This window comes from Henckelia pumila, chromosome 4 (assembly GCF_033568475.1).
Source record: "Henckelia pumila isolate YLH828 chromosome 4, ASM3356847v2, whole genome shotgun sequence".
NCBI lineage: Eukaryota > Viridiplantae > Streptophyta > Magnoliopsida > Lamiales > Gesneriaceae > Henckelia > Henckelia pumila.
This window is the reverse complement of record NC_133123.1, coordinates 131,137,148-131,156,103: the sequence shown is the minus strand read 5'-3', so window position 1 is coordinate 131,156,103 and position 18,956 is coordinate 131,137,148. Positions and strand designations below refer to the sequence as shown.

The 18,956-nt window shown below is 37.8% G+C and overlaps 2 protein-coding genes across 10 annotated transcripts; one reads left to right on the top strand and one right to left on the bottom strand.

Moving 5' to 3' along the window:
- Positions 1-167: 167 nt before the first annotated feature.
- Positions 168-3,425, top strand: LOC140863006 (probable protein phosphatase 2C 60). 2 transcript variants are annotated; one of them, XM_073266085.1, is made up of 6 exons: positions 168-219; positions 500-591; positions 1,010-1,434; positions 1,829-2,196; positions 2,297-2,533; positions 2,897-3,425. In XM_073266085.1, exons 3-6 carry the CDS (start codon positions 1,125-1,127, stop codon positions 3,164-3,166), a joined length of 1,185 nt encoding a protein of 394 aa, XP_073122186.1. In that variant the 5' UTR covers positions 168-219; positions 500-591; positions 1,010-1,124; the 3' UTR covers positions 3,167-3,425. The 2 variants fall into 2 exon arrangements, with proteins under 2 accessions (XP_073122186.1, XP_073122185.1); XM_073266084.1 differs by lacking the exon at positions 168-219 and adding an exon at positions 236-375.
- Positions 3,426-4,559: 1,134 nt separating this feature from the next.
- Positions 4,560-10,032, bottom strand: LOC140864484 (uncharacterized). 8 transcript variants are annotated; one of them, XR_012144247.1, is made up of 7 exons: positions 9,546-10,022; positions 9,438-9,461; positions 9,060-9,150; positions 5,501-6,193; positions 5,234-5,422; positions 4,869-4,955; positions 4,560-4,788 (listed from the first exon to the last, which is right to left on the bottom strand). XR_012144247.1 is itself a non-coding variant. In XM_073268697.1 (7 exons), the coding sequence occupies exons 5-7, from the start codon at positions 6,176-6,178 to the stop codon at positions 4,935-4,937; spliced, it is 888 nt and encodes a 295-aa protein (XP_073124798.1). In that variant the 5' UTR covers positions 6,179-6,193; positions 9,060-9,150; positions 9,438-9,461; positions 9,546-9,741; positions 9,895-10,032; the 3' UTR covers positions 4,560-4,934. The 8 variants fall into 8 exon arrangements, 6 of the variants coding, with proteins under 6 accessions (XP_073124798.1, XP_073124797.1, XP_073124794.1 ...); XR_012144248.1 differs by having other exon boundaries at positions 4,560-4,781; XM_073268697.1 differs by having other exon boundaries at positions 4,560-4,955; positions 9,546-9,741; positions 9,895-10,032.
- Positions 10,033-18,956: the final 8,924 nt, after the last annotated feature.

The following is an 18,956-nucleotide window of genomic DNA, read 5'->3' as shown; positions in this document are numbered from 1 at the left end:
GTTAGTTTAATAAATATAAATTTTTATTGCAAAAAAAGGGAAAAAAATCCTTGACAATTATAGGACACAAATTTACCAAAGATTGAGGAGCATAATTATTTTCATGCTAATATGTCTGAATTTGGATTTAGATCGTATCCTGCATAATTTTCTGCATTAAAATTGTTTAAAGATAATAATAAATTGATCCCCACCAGAATTCATCTACCTCTTATCCAAGTAAGTTCTTTGACTCCTTTTCCAAATTTCATTTATTTAGTGTATATTTTCCTCTTTATTTAGTGCTGGAGCCCAAAGCTTTGCTGGCCTTGTTAGTTTAGTTTTAATGGAGCTTTCTCTGCCCTGAAAGCCTAAACAAAATCATGTATAAATCGAGTAATAATACCACTTTCTCTCTCTACACCATTTTTGGTCTTCTTTTTCTTTCTTTTCATTGCTTTTTGTTGTGTTGTGTCTCTGCTTCAATCACTGTTGCATCATCATCATCATCTTGTTGCAGTGAAATAACACTCTTCACGGCTACTTTTTGTTCCTTTGATGCATGGTGAATCCACAGATCTTGGATCCTTGCCTTCTTAATCGGCTCCAAAGGTATGATTGGCATATTTCACACTATCCCATGTTTGTGAATATGTTTTTGTTATATATTTGGAATTGCTCCTTTCCGCTGGACGTGGGTTTTTTTATAATTATGAAATTGTGTGTGTTTTTTTCTTGATTTGTTTCTTCCCCCATTTTTGTATTTTTCGGGGGGCTTGGAGTGCCTTCATCTGGTTGACCAAGTAGCTGTATTAATGAAACGTGATTTTTTGTTGATCAAAGCCTGCCTGCTGCCATTTCCCGTAGTGTAGATTTTGTTCAATCGTTATACTTTTTTTGTGGCTGTTGTGTTCTTGGGTTCCTCTGTTTCTATTCTATAGCAGTCGATTCTCTGCTAGCTTCTGTTCACTTTGTAAGATTCTTGTTATCCCAACTCTATAATCTGATTTGTTGTGAATTGTGCTACTAGATTTACTACACATATAGCTGTTTAGTTGGGAAGAAATAGTTACAACATCGCCGAGGTTACGTCAAGTGTTCCTCAGATGTGGAGTATTTGGATGGTGTTTTGGATGAGATGAGGGATGTTATCAGGTTTAATGAAGTTATTTCGAGCCTGCTTCCTGCCAAGTGCGGATCGAAATATTCACGACGGCGGTGGTTGTCGAGATGGGCTGTTATGGTATAAGGACTCTGGATCACATTTCAATGGAGAGTTTTCTATGGCCGTTGTTCAAGCTAATAATTTGCTAGAGGATCAGAGCCAACTTGAATCTGGTTGTCTGAGCTTGAATAATTCGGGGCCGTATGGAACTTTTGTTGGGGTTTATGATGGACATGGCGGTCCTGAGACGTCTCGGTTCATCAACGATCAGCTCTTCCACCATATAAAGAGTACGTCCTATGAGAATTTAGATTTGTTTTCATCTTCAGATGGTTTAACTATGTAATTCTACTTGATTGTGATGATGGGAGATGTTTCTCCACTCAAATCTAATCTTTTGTAAGTGTCTTTTTCTGGATATCATTGATTGTGTCCTTGTGAAACACATCGTGATCGGGTATACGTGCTAGTTCAAGTTCTTGGTTGCAAATTTTTATTTTAGACATTTAGGTAGTGTTTAGGAGAGCTTTTTAGAAGCACTTCTCAGCTCTTCGTTAACAAAAATTAACGAAAAGCTGAGAAATGCTTCTAAAATGCTCTTCCTTAATCTGCTTAACTTTATATTCTGATTGTTGATTTAAGTTTTGGCATCTTTTTTTTTTTTTTTTTTTTCTGATTTTGCAGGATTTGCTGCGGAGCACCAATCTATGTCTGTGGAGGTTATCAAGAAAGCAATTCAAGCAACAGAAGATGGGTTTTTCTCGGTTGTCAGCAGACAGTGGCCTATGAAACCACAGATTGCAGCAGTTGGCTCATGCTGCCTTGTCGGAATAATCTGCAGTGGAACTCTTTATGTTGCCAATCTTGGCGATTCTCGTGCTGTTTTAGGGAGGCTCGTCAAGTCTACCGGTGAAGTACTCGCTGTTCAACTCTCGGCAGAGCATAACGCGAGTATCGATTCTGTGAGGCAGGAGCTAAAATATCAGCACCCCGAGGACTCGCAAATTGTAGTCCTAAAGCATAATGTGTGGCGTGTAAAGGGTCTTATACAGGTTTGTAATCTTTTCTCCAAATAAAGATGCTCGGATCAATGCTTGTTTCAGGTTTATTTTTCATGTTTGTTCAGTTGACATTTCTGGTGTTGTTTCACAGATCACGAGATCAATCGGAGACGTGTATCTGAAAAATGCTGAGTTCAACAGGGAGCCTCTGTATCAAAAATTTCGACTACGCGAACCTTTCGGAAAACCAATTTTGAGCTCAGAACCATCAATTTCCGTGCACCAGTTGCTGCCACACGATCAATTCATTATATTTGCATCTGATGGCCTTTGGGAGCATCTTACCAACCAAGAAGCAGTTGATCTAGTCCAAAATAATCCACGCAATGTAAGTGTTTTAGCAGTTAAATACATTTTCCTTTTTATGATTTGGACTCTATTTCCAATGGTTACTTGCCCTTACCTGCATCAGTTATAGGGTCGATTCGAGTACGTTGTAGTTGTAAAATTTATCCTTCAGGATGGAAGGCCCGTGATGATTCCGATAACTTTTGGATTTGAGATGGTACAGAGTTTGAGACGGCATTTGATATTCCAGTTCAACAAAGAGCATCTAATGTACTAACAAAAAGAAAAGAATTTAACAGTTTCTCTCTCCTTTGGCAAATAAAGCCCAAACCAAAGAACTTATTCCTTTGAAGAAGAGGAAGGTAACATAATGTTCATATTCTAAACGCCTCGAATGATGCAGGGGATTGCTAGGAGATTAGTGAAAACAGCATTACTAGAGGCAGCAAAGAAGAGGGAGATGAGGTACTCAGACTTGAAGAGAATCGACCGTGGAATTCGTCGCCACTTCCACGATGATATCACTGTCGTGGTGGTGTTCATCGAGTCACATCTTGTGAGCAGGGCAAGCTCGGGTCAGAGTTCCAGCATATCTGTGAAAGGTGGTGGCGTTACTCTCCCCACCAGTAGCCTGGCTCCTTTCTCCACGCCCTCTGAAACTGTAGCCACTTGACACCCTTCTGCCTCTGATGTTATATTACATGTTAGCGCACTTTTGATGTGAATACAGTTAGAGATGAGAACTCCTCGTGGATTCTTTGATGTAAGCGTAACTGTTGAACCAAAGACCACACTTGGCTCTTGGGAAAAAGCAAGTTTTAAGATGACAACTAATGTAGTTATGTTTTCTGAGCAGATTCGTTAAGTGAACTTGCAGCTAAATGACTCTTTTGATAACGTTTTCGAGATATGGTTATGGCCCAAGCACCTGAAAGTTGATGAATGGGTGTTTATGTTGTCGTACAAACTAAGCTTCTGCTCAGTAGTTATCAGTGGTAACTAATAACAAGCATCAAATCTTACAAATGATGTCTCAAAAGCTAGGTTGCCATACAGATGATTCTCAGTTTCAGTATCCAGATGTTTTTTGATTTTCTTTGGTTTTAAAAAAACTTTATCATCAAAATTCTAAATATATTTTTCCAAACAAAAAAACTCTAAGCTTGGGTGTCCTAATCACACAGAATCCCCTGTTCTTATAATTTCGCAATCCTCCCTAGCTAGCTGAGGGGAACACGATGCGTGGATTATCTTGGACTAGATCAACTGCTTCTTGGTTGGTAAGATGCTCCCAAAAGTCATCTGTCACACCTCGAAACTGGGTCTAGTTGATCACCTTGTGTTGCATATTTTTGCTCATAACCGGCCGGTCCACATTTCCACAGAGGCATGTGCAGACCATACACATGGCATTTTCGAGCTTGGGCGCCCTCTTCCTCGGCATATTGTTGTCCTAGGGCTTGTTAGATCTCATCGACTTTCTTGTCTTATTGTGGCCTCTTCTAGGTGATCTTTGGCCTTTGCGATACTCAGAACTCAGAATATATGAGCAGATAAAAAAAAATGCAGCAAAGCCCCTCACCACTGACTTGATGGTTGTATGAACCCAAACACCACATCTGCCTTTTACAGTGGCAAAATATATCACGTAACAATGATGTAACAATTGCAACATTAGTAAGAATTGTTCTATTCTATCATTAAAACAAATAGTAAAATTCATTTTCCTACATCAACTATTGATAAATGTCAAATTTGTGCGTGAATTATTTAAAATAACTTAATTAGTAAATGATCAAACTAAAAAAAAAGTCAATTTATCCTAAAATAATTATTAGTTTGTTTCAACAGTCTAAAAACAAGATCAACAAAATCCGATAATTTATATTTATTTTATTATATTTTCTTTAATATATTACAATATTTTTTGTTGTACAATTTGATAATTATTTATCATAATATAATTTTTTAAAAATTAATGAATAAAAATAACATTGAAAATAAAATTATGTACCTAATCAAATTTTAATAATAAGAATAGACTCCATAGCAATTTAGGTTAAGGGTAAACTAAATTTTTTAATTTGATCGGGTACCAATTAACAAGGTTACAATAATTCATATACCAATTTGACATTTTATCGTACCAAAATGAATATTACTCTGAAAACAAATCACTATCATGTGAGTTATACTGGAAGAAAGCTTCTAATTGCATACAAGGGAGCGAAATAAATGTGGCCACTCCTGTCCTGCTAGGCTAGAACCGAAAGTGCAAGCTGTGCAACCTGCATGCTATATCACAAGCATAGCTAGCATTAAGAAGGAAATAATGTTACTAAGATATTCATATACTCTTCTGTTTTAGTAGCTACCTCCCTTGCCAAACTGAGAACACCTTGTGCAACCATTCAGCCCTCCTTCTCAAGTGTCCTAGGATATCATTTTGGCCTTTGAGCAGCCTGTCACCACAGAAACAACTTAATCAGAATGACTATATATGATATTGTCCACAACAAAGCAACAATTACTTTTGACACAAGTGTAATGAGAAACAAAGAAATAAAGAACCTAAATTCAGTAAAAATATAATGTCCCTTCAAATTGACAACCCACTTACGAGAATACTTATATTTCTTCTATTTAAGACCTTTGAAGTGCGAAGAACTTGAAAAAGTTTGAACAGATAATATAACAATTTATACAGAGCAGGCAAGCGAAAAATTGAAGCTCCACCAACCTTTTTCATCAATTTATCCAGCACCGATTCTTCAAACGCCTGATATCCAGCACCAACAAGATTGCTCAATTTTGGACTACCGGGCTCGTTTCTCTCGGCACTGAAACCAGATGGCGTTGAAGCTGTTTGAAGAGGTAAAACCAGTAGAGGGTTGGAAAGATCACCCAATACATTTCCAGTTGCAGCAACCTGACAAGAGCAACGTCCCCCTGAGAAACACAATAAGAACAAAATCGAATAACACTGAAAACCTGAAAATATACTCACAGCGCAATCCTTAGAGGCCATTACAACAAGCGCTGATCCTTTCTTCTTTGAACTCTTAATGACTACATCTTCAACAACACCGAACTTCTCAAAAATTTCGCGAAGTCTTTGCGATGTATATTCTTCACCAATCCTCTCCCATGAAACTTTAAGCACTTTATCTTTATCCAATCCATCGCTTCCACCTTCCTTGCTATCCTCCTTTCCCCCTGATGGTGCATCTTTCTTGAAAGGTGATGTACCAGATGCCATTTTTTTTTTTGAATGCATACTACGAATTCTATTGATCTCTTCCTTCAGTTTTTGAGAAATTCTCTGTTCCTCTTTTTGAGCTTCTAAGCTGGGGTCAGCAGCGAAAAAAGATCTCTCTCTCTCTTCAAGATCAGACATCATCTTTTGGCGCTTAGAATCATGTTGTCTCTGGCGATGAAGCTTCTCTCGCTTCACTCGAAGTAGATCATCAAATAACTTCCTAGCCTTTTCATCCTTCAGAACCTCGTAAGAGGTTTGAAGCTTTAGGAAATTAGCATGTGCGTTGGGATCATCACGCCTCTTGTCTGGGTGCAACTCCCTGGCCTTCGATCGATAAGCCTTGTTAATTTCTTGCTCTGAAAGTCTGGCACCTTCTTCACCAGATGGTAGGCTCAAAACAACATAATGGTCAACTTCAACATCCATTTATCCCAATCTCACCTGCAAAAATAAAAAATACACATTTGATTACACTGAGGAAAAATGTAAGAAAATCCTTGGTGAGGCCGTAATTGGCTAATTGCTACAAGTGTAGCAGACAACCTTAGTGACCACATTAATTCACAGAATATCACCTATATAAGACTAGGTCGAGGAAACTCTATCAACAACATTAACGTGGAAAATCCATTCATGTGAAACATTAACATGGAAAATCCACCCATATAATTTTTGCATAAACACACATATACACTGTACCTCGCAAAAAAATTGTAGTAATTGCATGAGAAATCAAACTTCTGTAAAATATCATGGTAAACAATATGAAATAAACAAGGAGAAGGTAATAATGCAATATGTAAAGAAGTCGTAGACAATATACATATATTGTTTGCAATAAACATATAACAATCACATACACAACCAAATTCAATATCACGGATCCTCTTTGAAACGTGTCTGATTAGAAGAAATGCCAGCACCTTAAGTTCTTAGCTTATTTGAATGCACAACTTAGGCATAAGTTTTGAAATCTCAGAATCTATAATTGAACGTTATCAATAGGTTCCTCCGCCGGCGGAATTCGCCGGGAGTTGGCTAAGTCGGCCGGTGGGAGTTGGCATCGGTGAGTTTGTAGGCTAGGGATTTATGTGGCAGACATTAGGAGGTAAAGGGGAGCTGAGAGTGAAAAATTAAAAGGAAATAAAGTATATTTCAGTTATATTTTAAGATTTTCCAATTATATTAATTATTATAGAAAATTCCTCAATGTACAGCTTGCTAATATACCAGCACGAGACATATGCCAGTGAGAAAATAATTGTGTTGGATTGGTGTCTGCAAAGTTGCTGCTTGGGCCATGATCATCGGAGGCTGAAGGCTGTGGAAGATTGTTGGTCAGTGCCCAAGGGTTAAGTTAGACCAAGGCCCAGACTAAAGAATACATTACAAAAAAACCCAATTGTTTTATAGTCTTTGGGGGAAGATTCCAGCTTCAGTTATAAGCTTTGATGGATTTGGTCAAAGGAATAACAGAACATACAAAACACCTACCAAGATTCAAGGGCTGTGAGCTGCGATCAAGGACTGACGAGGCGATCGCAAAAAAGAACATAGAGGAATTTTGGAAAGATCTGTAAATTTTCTTGTATTTTGTAATCTGTGAATCTTGGGATATTGATTGTATACTTGGACGTGAATTTCCAGAAATGAAGAGATTGGTTTCCCTCCCCGTGGACGTAGGCCAATTTGTGCTGAACCACGTAAATTTATCTTGATAATTTCTGCATTGCTTTGATTATTATTCAATTGATTGGTTTTATTAGCTACTTGATTGATTCTCGGGAAATAGTTTGCATTAGATTCTGGTGTTCATAAGTAAAGTTTGTATCTGCATAGTTGGGTAAGTTTCTTGAGTCTTCTAGGTCGATTTCATAACAGTGGCGCCCTACGTGGGAATTATAGACATTATGGGATCGATGAAATTTGACATAGAAATTTATGGGCAAGAATGACTTTGCTCTATGGATAATTAAGATGCGGGAAATCCTTGCACAGCAAGGTTGGGCTGAGGCATTGATAAAAAGGGGAGAAATGTCAAGTTCTTTGAAGGATAAAGGAAAAAGATGAAATCTTGGACAAGGCTCAGTGTGCTATTATTCTCTGTTTAGCTTCTACAACTTTTACCCAAAAACAAGAAGCTAAAATTTGATGTTTTTTTTAGCTTATGCTTTTTTGTTTAAGGTATAAAATTACAAGTTGACATATATATCCTTAATAAATTTATCATATTACATATGCTTTTATTATTTTTTTAATTTTACATTATTATTACAAGAATTTTTTTAAAAAAAATATTTTTTTAATTTTACATTATTATTACAAGCCTTTTTTAAAAAAAATATTTTTAAAAATTTTACATTATTATTACAAGCATTTATTTAAATATATATATATATATATATATATATATATTGCATTTTCATACATTTTTGTACATATCTCGTATATTTATACAATTTTTTTCATGTTTTTCATTTTTATTTTTATTAATCTTATATATTTTTTCAAGTATTCATCTTATAAAAAGTAAAATATTTTTGGTACAAAATTCATAATGTAAAATAATATAAAAATTCATTTTTTATAGTGTGAGTATAAAAAATTAAATAATCAAATAAGAGTATGTTTGTCATTTATTTAAAAAATTAAGCTTGGAAGGAATTATTCTCCAAACACTAAACTTTAGCTTGTATTATCTTTCAACTTCTATTTCCAAACACTCCCTACTTTAGCTTCTCACCAACTTCAAAATAATCTCTACTAGAATCACTTTTAAATAAGTAAAAGCTCTCCAAAACACTCCCTAGTCCTTAGCCAATCGATTGTACCTAAAACAAATATTGTATTCCTTCAAGATACAAGTAGGGATGTAAATGAGCCGAGCCGAGCAGAGCCGAACAGTATCAATCTCGGGCTCGGCTCGTTTGATATATATAAGGGCTCGGGCTCGGGCTCGGGCTCGGCTTGAGCTCGATCTGAGTTTTTAACATAAGGCTCGGGCTTGGCTCGTTTAGTAATATAAAGGAGCTCGAGCTCGGCTCGTTTATCATATTGAACGAGTCTGGCTCGAGTTCGGCTCGTTTTCAGGCTCATTAAGCGAGCTCGTCAAGTAGGCTTGTTAGCAAGCTCGTCAAGTAGGCTCGTTAGCGAGCTCGTTTTACATCTCTATAAATTAATTATAAACTAAAATTGAATTTTTCGAACATAAAAAATGGCAAACCTAATAACAAAAAAAACATACTAAAATATTATATCAACTTCCAAATACCATATAAAATAACATCAACATAAATTTTGTACATACAAATCAATGGATGCTTATGCTTCTAGCTCTGACTTCTGATGGTAACTCGTACAAAGAAGATGCGATTTCATTGGCTCCATGCGTAATAGTACTGAGAAATCCGCAAGATGTACTGTGATTCAATTGCTTAACATACAGAGGTGATAGGATAAATAAGTCTTCTGAAAGGACCCAGGTCACAAAAATCACCAGTTTTGTTAAACATACTACCATGGCACACAACTATTCAAATTAGATTATTTTCTGAAATAAATAATCGCTACTATAATTCAATAAATATCTAGCAATCATAACTTCTCCAAAATATCACAATCATAACTTCTCCAAAATATCACTCTAAACTAATCCAACCTAAGTTATCAGTCGATAAAAATATACCTCAAACTTCTTCAAATGTCGAACCTACAACATTATCACATTTATATATCAATAATGGTGCGATATAATCAACAAATTCGAATTTAAATCGAAGGGTTAAAATCTCACTTTCCGGGCAGCCTACTACAGTTGCGATCAAGGCTGGAAACTGTCCAAATTTGAGTCTATCCTAAGGTGGAACTCGAACAGCAGCTTTATCGCGGTGCAGGCACGGCGGCAGCGCGCCGGAGAATCCCAAATCACGTCTGAAATAGCTGCGAGTTTTGGGCTTGGCTCAAATACTGCTTTAATCTTCTAACCCAACCTGGAAAACCAAGAAACGACCAGAAATAGCTCAAAATCGCGAAGAACAAGAACCCACGCAGCTCCAGTCGCGAACGGGCGGCGCTACAGTTTGAAATTTGGGCCGAGATTCCTCAATATTTTGATATTACATTGAAGCCAAGCACGAGCTGACCTTTTCTAGCTTCAATCGGTAGCTTTCCGGCGACTAAGGCGGCGAATCGGCGGCATCGAGAGGCTGCTAGGGTTTGGGGAGAAAGGGGAATATTTGAACGGGCTTTTGGGAAGAGAGAGGACAGTAATTATACGTGTATGTATCTATGTATATATCTATGTATAGATATCCATAAAGCAAGCGTATTATTTTAGCATTAATATGTATTTTATATGCTTCAAATCTCGATATTTTAAAATATATATTTTTAACATACTTTTGTAATTTATTTGGTATAAATAAATATTTTAATCTAGCATCTCAATAATTATTTTAATTATATCAAATTATCGGATAATTATCTACAGGGATCATACGATAACATACATGGTTTAGTATATGTCGCCCGCAGGGCATTACCCTGCGGGTGACGTGTAACTTCATGATTGATCAAAAATAGTGGGTCCCATGTGGAGCCCACTAAATTTACCCAATAATAAGCCGCCACGTCACCCGCAAATCACTATCCTGCGGGTAGCGTCGACTCAACCAACATACATATATACCAACTCACAATAATCCAAACAATCAACTTGAATTCCCAAAGTTTTGGCCTATAATACATTTAAATATTCCAAAACCTAATAAATTGACAATCCACCGAAAATTCTTAAATAAATCCAACAAGTATTCTAAAATCTTCAAAGTCGAATATTTTATATACAATTCTCAATATTAAACTTTGACGATTTTCTTAACTCAATAATCTTTAGATTAATCCCGACGATAACGAACAACAATAATATGTTTATTCAACATAATTTAGAGGCTCGTCAAAATATACAGCGACGACTTCCAACTGTCGAACTTACAGCATAAACCTGAAAAATACATCAATATATATATATATATATATATATATATATATTCATAACATATAAATTACAATACGCATAATTAAAAATAATGAAAGAAATATGATGCATGCATAAAATAAAATATTAAAATAGTTGTTTGCTATATATAATAATTTCCTGTCAAAAAATAATTACCAAGAAAAGAAATAATGGTAATCAAAGCTATGAAGATTTTCGGTTCAAAATTTGGAAATTTGATATGATATTGTCGCTATTTTTTAATTTTAATTAGTATTTTGTGTGCAAAACTATCCACAAACGATATAGATGATAGTGTACCTATTTTTCGTTCAAAATTTTAAATTTTATTGAATTTTATCATTATTTTTTAATTACACTTAATTTTTGTGTATCGATACATACCTAAAAATATCCATAAATTCTATCTGGAGTTATGTTCTGAACTTCAGTTCACAATTTAAAATTTGATCGAATGTTATAACTGATTTTTTATTTTCAGTTAAATTTTTTTGTCTGCGTATCGTGAATATTTCTATAAATGCTATATATGATAATATAAAACTTTTCGGTTCTATATTTGATTGGATGTTATCAATATTTTTTTTTTAGAGAGAATCAATATTTTTTTATGTATTATAATATACTATTTTTCGTTTTAAAATTGAAAATTTGATAGGATGCTATCGCAACTTTATAATTTCAAATAATTTTTTTGGTGAGCATATATATGTGAAAATTTTCACTAATGATATATATAATAATGTTTTATTTTTTTAATTTCAGTTAATATTTTGTGTCCAGTTATATATTTGAAAATTTCATAAAATTTATATTTGATAGTATATGTAAGGCCCTGAAATTAGTTTTCGTGATTATTGAAATTGATTATTAATTATTTTGGAGATTTTTTGAGCCGGGATTGAATCGAATTAATTGGGAGTTTCAGGGACCAAAATGCAAAAGTTGGATTATATTATTATTACCTTGCAACTTGACCATCACATCACCTTTACTCCTTCCTCCTCCCTTCTCCATTTCGTACGTAATGAATCTGGAAGCCATGAGAGTCGATTTCACAAGCTTTTCTTTCGTCCGATTCGCACGATCCGACCGTCAGATTTTGATTCCGAGTTGAGTTTCACGATCACCGCAACGAGGGCTTCATTCTGACGTAAGTTTTGCTACGATCCTCGAACTTTGATTTTTGTCGGGTTGTTAGAATTTAATAATCTTGGAGTATGTTGTTCTTGAGCTAGCATAGACTGTGTATTCAAAGTCGGTTCGAAAAAAGAACGAAGTTTGGATTTTATATTATTTTTGAGGCATATTTCGAAAATGGGGGGTTTGGATTTTGGTTGATTTTGATTGCTTTTGATGGATTGAAAGAGGTTATGGATGGTATAGAATTGTTTGTTGTTGTTGGAGATTTTTGGTTTGACTGATTATAGACGTTATGCGTCGAAATCGAGTTTTGGTTTATCGGTTGTTTGTTTGGTTCAATTTCGGATTTTTTTGAGTTGTTGGATTGACACCGAATCCGTATAATCTTCATTTTCAGATTTGGATTGGAGTTTCGGATTTGGATCGAACTTGGGAGTTGATCGAATTGAGAATCGAAGACGGTATATTGATTGAGTTTATTTGTTTCGATTTGTTGTGATTCGATTGATTATTTATTTGAGTTCGTTGTTATTTTCAGATTTGAATCCTCGACGGACTTGAAAGGTAAAAGACGACATTGATTCGAATAGGGCTGAATACTCGAGTTCGGTTGATTCTCGAGCCCCGAAAATCAAATACTACATATTTATTTGCTTGTGTGAATTTGATTGATCAATTTATTTACACTTGAATCCATATTGAGCCGATTTCTCGATTCGTTTTGAAATTAGACGATTTAGGGAGCTATATTGAAGTGGTCTTGGATTTCGAGTTTTTCCAAGTGCCAGAATACTTCTTATAGTTGCTCTGAAGTCTAGGGGTTGAGTTGAACGACATCCACCCCGAATGGGTGTGTCGGTGAGTTGTTGTGAAGACTTGGCCCCGAAATCCCAACCGAATACCGATTGATATTTCGATTATCTGATTTGATAGTCCCGAGTTTTGAAGTCATGCATACATTCATTCTCATTTTGATTTGTTATTGATTATTGCATTTCAATATGAGGTGTTTATCCGATATTGCATGCCTGTCTCTTTTACTTAGAAATTATATTTCTAACCGGTTTATCCGACTGTTGTTTTTGTTTGTATGTGTACTTGGCAACAGGAGGATCAGGAGCAGGACCAAGTCGTTTGGGTTAGCCCGGGGTGAGATGATAGAAGTGAGACACCGTGTCTTAGGGTTGTGTCATTGAACTTGTGTTGTTTTGATTAGTCGATCGTATTATATCGTCGAACTTGTTTTGTTAATCGTGTTTTTGTTGGTGTTTCGAATTCTTTATTTGTTGTAGGAGCTATGGATTGAACTTTTGTTGCTTGGATTATTGATTTGAGTTTGTAAAGATTTTTCGTGCCCTGGATTTCTGCAGCTCGAGAGGGGGGCGCGGGCACGCCGTTGTTCCGCGAGGCTTGGGCGCGGGCGCGCTGGTTTTTGCGAGGTCCCGGCGCGGGCGCGTGACTTTTAAAAAAAAAATTTTTGATTCGCTTTTCCGCGGCTCCTCGTTTTCGATTGTGTTTAATTAATCGAGTATAGAAGATTAGAAATGGGGTCCCACATTAAGTGGTATCAGAGAGATAAGATTCTTGGATTTGAACTAGAGTGAGCGGGGTAGATCGAGTCCGCATGAATTGAATTATCGCATGTGATTGATTTATTTAATTGATTATCTTGAATATATGCGAGCATGCTTTATTGATTATTGAATTAATTGAATTACATGAGTTGTGATTTAATTTATAAAGCATGAATTACGTGATATATATCTGTACATGTGCTATTATCTGTCATTGGATATCATTGAGATTCATGAGTACTCAGAGCAGAGTTTGGACACCGAGGTTTTGAGATTGAGTTTGAAATATTGTGTCCTAACCTTTGATATCAGATGACACCTCGACGATCTGTGAGAAGGAATCCACCACCTTTGACTCCTCCTTCTACTGAGAATCCGCCGCCAGTAATAACTCCTCCGAATGATCAGGGTAGTACTGGAGTGGATCAGTTTGATGCAACAGAAACCCCAATGGAGACTCTATTGAAGAGATTTCGATCTTTCCGACCGCCTACCTTGACTGGTACCGAGAACTCCATTGACTGTGAGAGTTGGCTAGAGGACATCGATCAGCTCTTTGATTCCCTTGACTATACCGATGACCACAGAATCAGGTTAGTCATTCACCAGTTTCAGGGTGTTGCCAAGAATTGGTGGACCACAACCAAAAGGGCAAATGAGAATCGAGGTACCGTTGTTACTTGGGATTTATTCAAGACTGAGTTATACAAGCGGTTCTTTCCTATCTCGTATCGTAAGGAAAATGGTGCCGAATTTGCGAATTTGAGGCAAGGGAATTTGAGTGTCGAAGAGTATGTGAGCAAGTTTGACAGTCTCTTGAGGTTTGCGCCTCACGTCGCAGACCACGAAGAAGCTAAAGCCGATCATTTCATCAATGGCCTGAATCCTGAGATCTTTACCTTGGTCAATACCGGGAGACCCAACAACTTTGCAGATGCTATGGATCAGGCAAAGGGAGCCGAAGCGGGACTTTTGATGCAACGAGGAAATCAGGTAACTCCTCAGCAGCAGCAGAGATCTTTTCAGAACTAGCCTGTTCAGTTTCAGCCTCAGCAGTCCCAGTATCAGTACCAACCTTCTCAGCAGTCGAATCAGTCTCAGAGGGTTGAGGGAGGCAGCAGTGGCAGAAACAGGCGAGATCAGTATAGACCGAAGGGGAAACAGTTCAAGAAATTTGGGAGCAGTTCATCGAGCTCCAGTGGCTCTAGGCAGTTCAGTTTCGGACAGAATTCTGGGTTTTTAGGAGCATCGTGTAGCAAGTGTGGAGGACGCCACCCAAGTGATCAGTGTCGAGGCGTGTTTGGTAGTTGCAATATCTGCCAGCAGCCGGGTCACTTTGCTAGAGTCTGTCCTCAGTGAGGATCTGATAGAGCTCAGAGCGGCAGTTCTTCTCGACCGCCAGCTCAGCCCGAGAGATCAGCTTCCGCAGTTCATTCCTTTCAGCCCCAGCAGCAGACTCATCAGGGAGGTAATCAGAATCAGAACCAACCTCCTCGACAACAGGCAAGGGTGTTTGCCCTGACAGAGGATCAAGCCAATGCAGCCCCGAATGACGTGATAACAGGTAACTGTTCGATTTTTTGTTATCCTGCATATATGTTGATTGATACGGGTGCTTCTCACTGTTTTATTTCTGAAAGATTTGTCGTGATGCATGATTTATTTGCTGAGTCATTATCTGTTGTTGTTTCGATTACTTCACCTTTGGGTGTGGAGACTGTTTCGGTGAGATTGGTCCGTAACTGTGTATTAGAATTTGAGGGGAATTCGATTGAGATTGACTGCATTGTACTTGGATTATCCGATTTTGACTGTATTGTCGGGATTGATGCTCTGGTCAAGTATAGGGCGACAGTAGATTGCTTTCAGAAAGTGGTTCGTTTCAGACTTGAGATGGCAGATGATTGGAAGTTTTTCGGTAAGGGTTCTCGATCCAAGATTCCTTTGATTTCTGTATTGTCCATGTCTCGTTTGCTGAAAGAAAGGAGCAGAGGGATTCCTGATTTATGCAGTAGATGTTCAGAGGTCTAGTTCTGAGTTGACAGAGATACTGGTGGTTAGCGAGTTTCCTGATGTTTTTTCGGACGAGATTCCTGGTTTACCGCCGATTCGGGAGATCGAGTTCAACATCGAACTTGCACCAGGTACTCAACCCATCTCGAAAGAACCTTATCGAATGGCTCCGTTAGAATTTAAGGAGTTGAAGGAGCAGTTAGAAGATTGATTACCAAGGGATACATCCGACCTAGCGTATCGCCTTGGGGTGCTCCAGTGCTCTTTGTGAGAAAGAAAAACGGTTCTATGCGACTCTGCATCGACTATCGCCAGTTGAATCAAGCGAAGGTCAAGAACAAGTATCCTTTACCTAGGATCGACGATCTTTTTGATCAACTGCAGGGTTCTTCAGTGTATTCAAAGATAGATCTGAGATCATGGTATCATCAGCTAAGAGTTCGTGACGAGGATGTGCCTAAGATAGCTTTCAGAACCAGATATGGGCATTTTGAGTTCGTAGTCATGCCGTTTGGTTTGACAAATGCTCCAGCAGTTTTTATGGATCTGATGAATCGTATCTTTCAGCGGTATTTGGATGAGTTTGTCATTATCTTTATTGACGATATTTTGATCTATTCGAAGAACCGTTCAGATCATGCAGAGCATTTGAGGATTGTATTGCAGATCTTGCGAGCCGAACAGTTGTATGCTAAGCTATCGAAATGCGAGTTCTGGTTGGACCGAGTGGTTTTCTTATGCCACATTGTATCAGGAGATGGAATTTCTGTTGACCCCAGTAAGATCGAGACAGTTATGAATTGGCCGAGACCGACATCAGTGCCAGAAATCCGAAGCTTCATGGGTTTGGCGGGGTATTATCGTCGATTTATCTAGGGATTCTCTTCCATTGCAAATCCGATTACCCAGTTGACCCAAAAGAATGCACCGTTTGTTTGGTCCGAGGAGTGCGAGGTCAATTTCATTGAACTGAAGAAGAGATTGACCAGCGCTCCGATCTTGTCTATTCCATCAGGTTCGGGAGGTTTTTCCGTTTACTGTGATGCTTCTCACCGTGGTCTTGGATGCATTCTTATGCAGAGGAATCACGTCATAGATTATGCTTCGAGTCAGCTGAAGCCGCATGAGACTCGTTATCCAATCCATGATCTTGAGCTTGCTGCGATTGTGTTTGCTTTGAAGAATTGGCGCCATTATCTTTATGGTGAGTCGTTTGAGATATTTTCTGATCATAAAAGCCTGAAATAATTGTTTTCCTAGTCCGAGCTTAACATGAGACAAGGAGATGGATGGATTTGCTTAAGGACTTCGACTGTGAGATCAAGTATTATCCTGGAAAGTCGAATGCAGCTGCAGATGCTCTTAGTCGGAAGCTTTGTTCATTATCTCTTTCTACGAGGGGTGTTTCTCAGATGATTAAAGACTGTTGTACTTCTGGTTTGGAGTTCGAGATCGATAGGAGATCCATCAGAGTTTTTGCAATTCAGGCAGAGCCAGAGTTGTTTCAGTCGATCAGAGAGGCTCAGAGATCTGATCCGAGCATTCAGAGTTCGATAGAGAAGGTCAGATCGGGTCATCAGTCAGAGTTTCAGGTAAGGGATGATGTGCTATTTCTGAATAACCGTATTGTTGTGCCCGATGTTTCTGAGTTGAGACAGCGTATTCTTCGAGAGGCGCATTGCAGTCGGTTCAGTGTTCATCCTGGAGGCCGGAAGATGTATAAGGACTTGAAGACTCGGTTTTGGTGAAAGCAGTTGAAAGGAGATGTCACGAGGTTTGTGTCCCGTTGTTTGAATTGTCAACAAGTGAAAGCCGAGAGGAAGAAACCAGGTGGATTATTGCACAGTTTGCCAATCCCGGAATGGAAGTGGGATCATATCTCTATGGACTTTGTCACAAAGCTACCACGTTCAATTAGAGGTTGTGATGCGATTGGGTAGTGATTGACCGATTGACGAAATCTGCTTGTTTCATTCCATATCGTATGACATACCGTCACGATCAGATGGCCGAGTTGTATGTCAGAGAGGTTGTGAGATTGCACGGTGTGCCGAACTCGATATTATCAGACAGAGATCCGAGATTCACTTCTCACTTCTGGCACAGTCTACAGGAGGCATTGGGTACTCGTTTGCACTTGAGCACAGCGTATCACCCGCAGACCGACGGTCAGTCAGAGCGTACGATCCAGACTTTGGAGGATATGCTTCGAGCAGTAGTGCTTGACTTTGGCTCAGGTTAGCAGGAGTCTTTTGTTGGAACACGCGTTCTCTGATCACACGAATGTGATACCCGGAGCAGCGAAAGTTTAAAAAATTTTATTTTTTCGATATGGAACGATTCCATATCATGAGTATCAAATCTTAACGATTAAAATTGTTGCAAGTAAAATAATAAACATAGTTAAATATTTTACCTATTCAAGCAAAGGCTTGATAATGGACTCCAACAGAATTTAATCTGCTCTTCTTATATATCCCGGGAACCGATGTCTCCCACGATCAATCACCGGAATAAGGTTCACGAACAGAAAACAGAAACCCTCTGATTGATTGCACTAGAAATCAATCAGATGTTTATCGAGGAGAATAAACAGATTTGATCTGTTAATTCAGAATGTAATTTTTCGTAAAAATCACAAACCGAATTTTCTCAAAAAGGAGCAGAGAATTTTCGAAAATCCCCTTGAATTATTTTATGTGAATTTCGAAAATTGCTAGAATGAATTGTGTCAATTTTTGAACACTACACATGTATTTATAGATAATAATTTCTAGACTAGATTAAGTTATAATTGTATTAGGACTCTAACTCCTTAGGGCCCACAATCCATAACTTAAGCCCAACAAGCCAAGCCCGTTGTTATAGAAATTAATATAAAATTCATCATGACTCCGATTGATAAACCGATTTTACCAATGTGCACAGAAACCATTTCTGCACCTTTTAAAGTCAAGATAATTTTTCTGAATCCGAATTCAGTGATTTCCAAAAATGCCCATCCCTATGTCATTTTAGGAAATTTCACTCCCTTTAATTAAGAAGTCCAACTTCTCTTTCATTAAATTTAACTCTTTAAATTTAACTATCTCAACGGGGTTTAGTAATCCATTACTTGTGTGACCCTCAATGGTTCAGGGATACAGCTAGCCGTGGGCTCACAACTCCTTGTGACTCGGAATAACAATTTACGACTTACCCAACGAATCATGGTAAGAGCGCCTAGAAACATCGTCCCATGATTCCCTAGGTATCACTGATAGTGCCTGCAAGAACCAGTAGATTTTGGTTAGCGTACAGTACGGTCCCTTCATCCATATATCCCGATCGAATCAACAACCATTGGTACATCGAGAGTCGTTCGAGATTCGATAACTATGCAATGCATCTTGAAGATCAAATAGTGACATCACATGTGTTACTAGGAAACCATTTCTTAAAGCACATCATGTACTCT

Excerpts from the sequence above, each read along its gene's own strand:
- LOC140863006 (XM_073266085.1), top strand. The coding sequence starts at position 1,125 with ATGTTATCAGGTTTAATGAAGTTATTTCGAGCCTGCTTCCTGCCAAGT. Across the intron at positions 2,197-2,296 it reads GTGTAAAGGGTCTTATACAG|ATCACGAGATCAATCGGAGA; the intron begins GTTTGTAATCTT and ends GTTGTTTCACAG. Across the intron at positions 2,534-2,896 it reads TCCAAAATAATCCACGCAAT|GGGATTGCTAGGAGATTAGT; the intron begins GTAAGTGTTTTA and ends CGAATGATGCAG.
- LOC140864484 (XM_073268697.1), bottom strand. The coding sequence starts at position 6,178 with ATGGATGTTGAAGTTGACCATTATGTTGTTTTGAGCCTACCATCTGGT. Across the intron at positions 5,423-5,500 it reads TGGCCTCTAAGGATTGCGCT|GTTGCTGCAACTGGAAATGT; the intron begins GTGAGTATATTT and ends TGCTCTTGTCAG. Across the intron at positions 4,956-5,233 it reads TGGATAAATTGATGAAAAAG|GCTGCTCAAAGGCCAAAATG; the intron begins GTTGGTGGAGCT and ends CTGTGGTGACAG.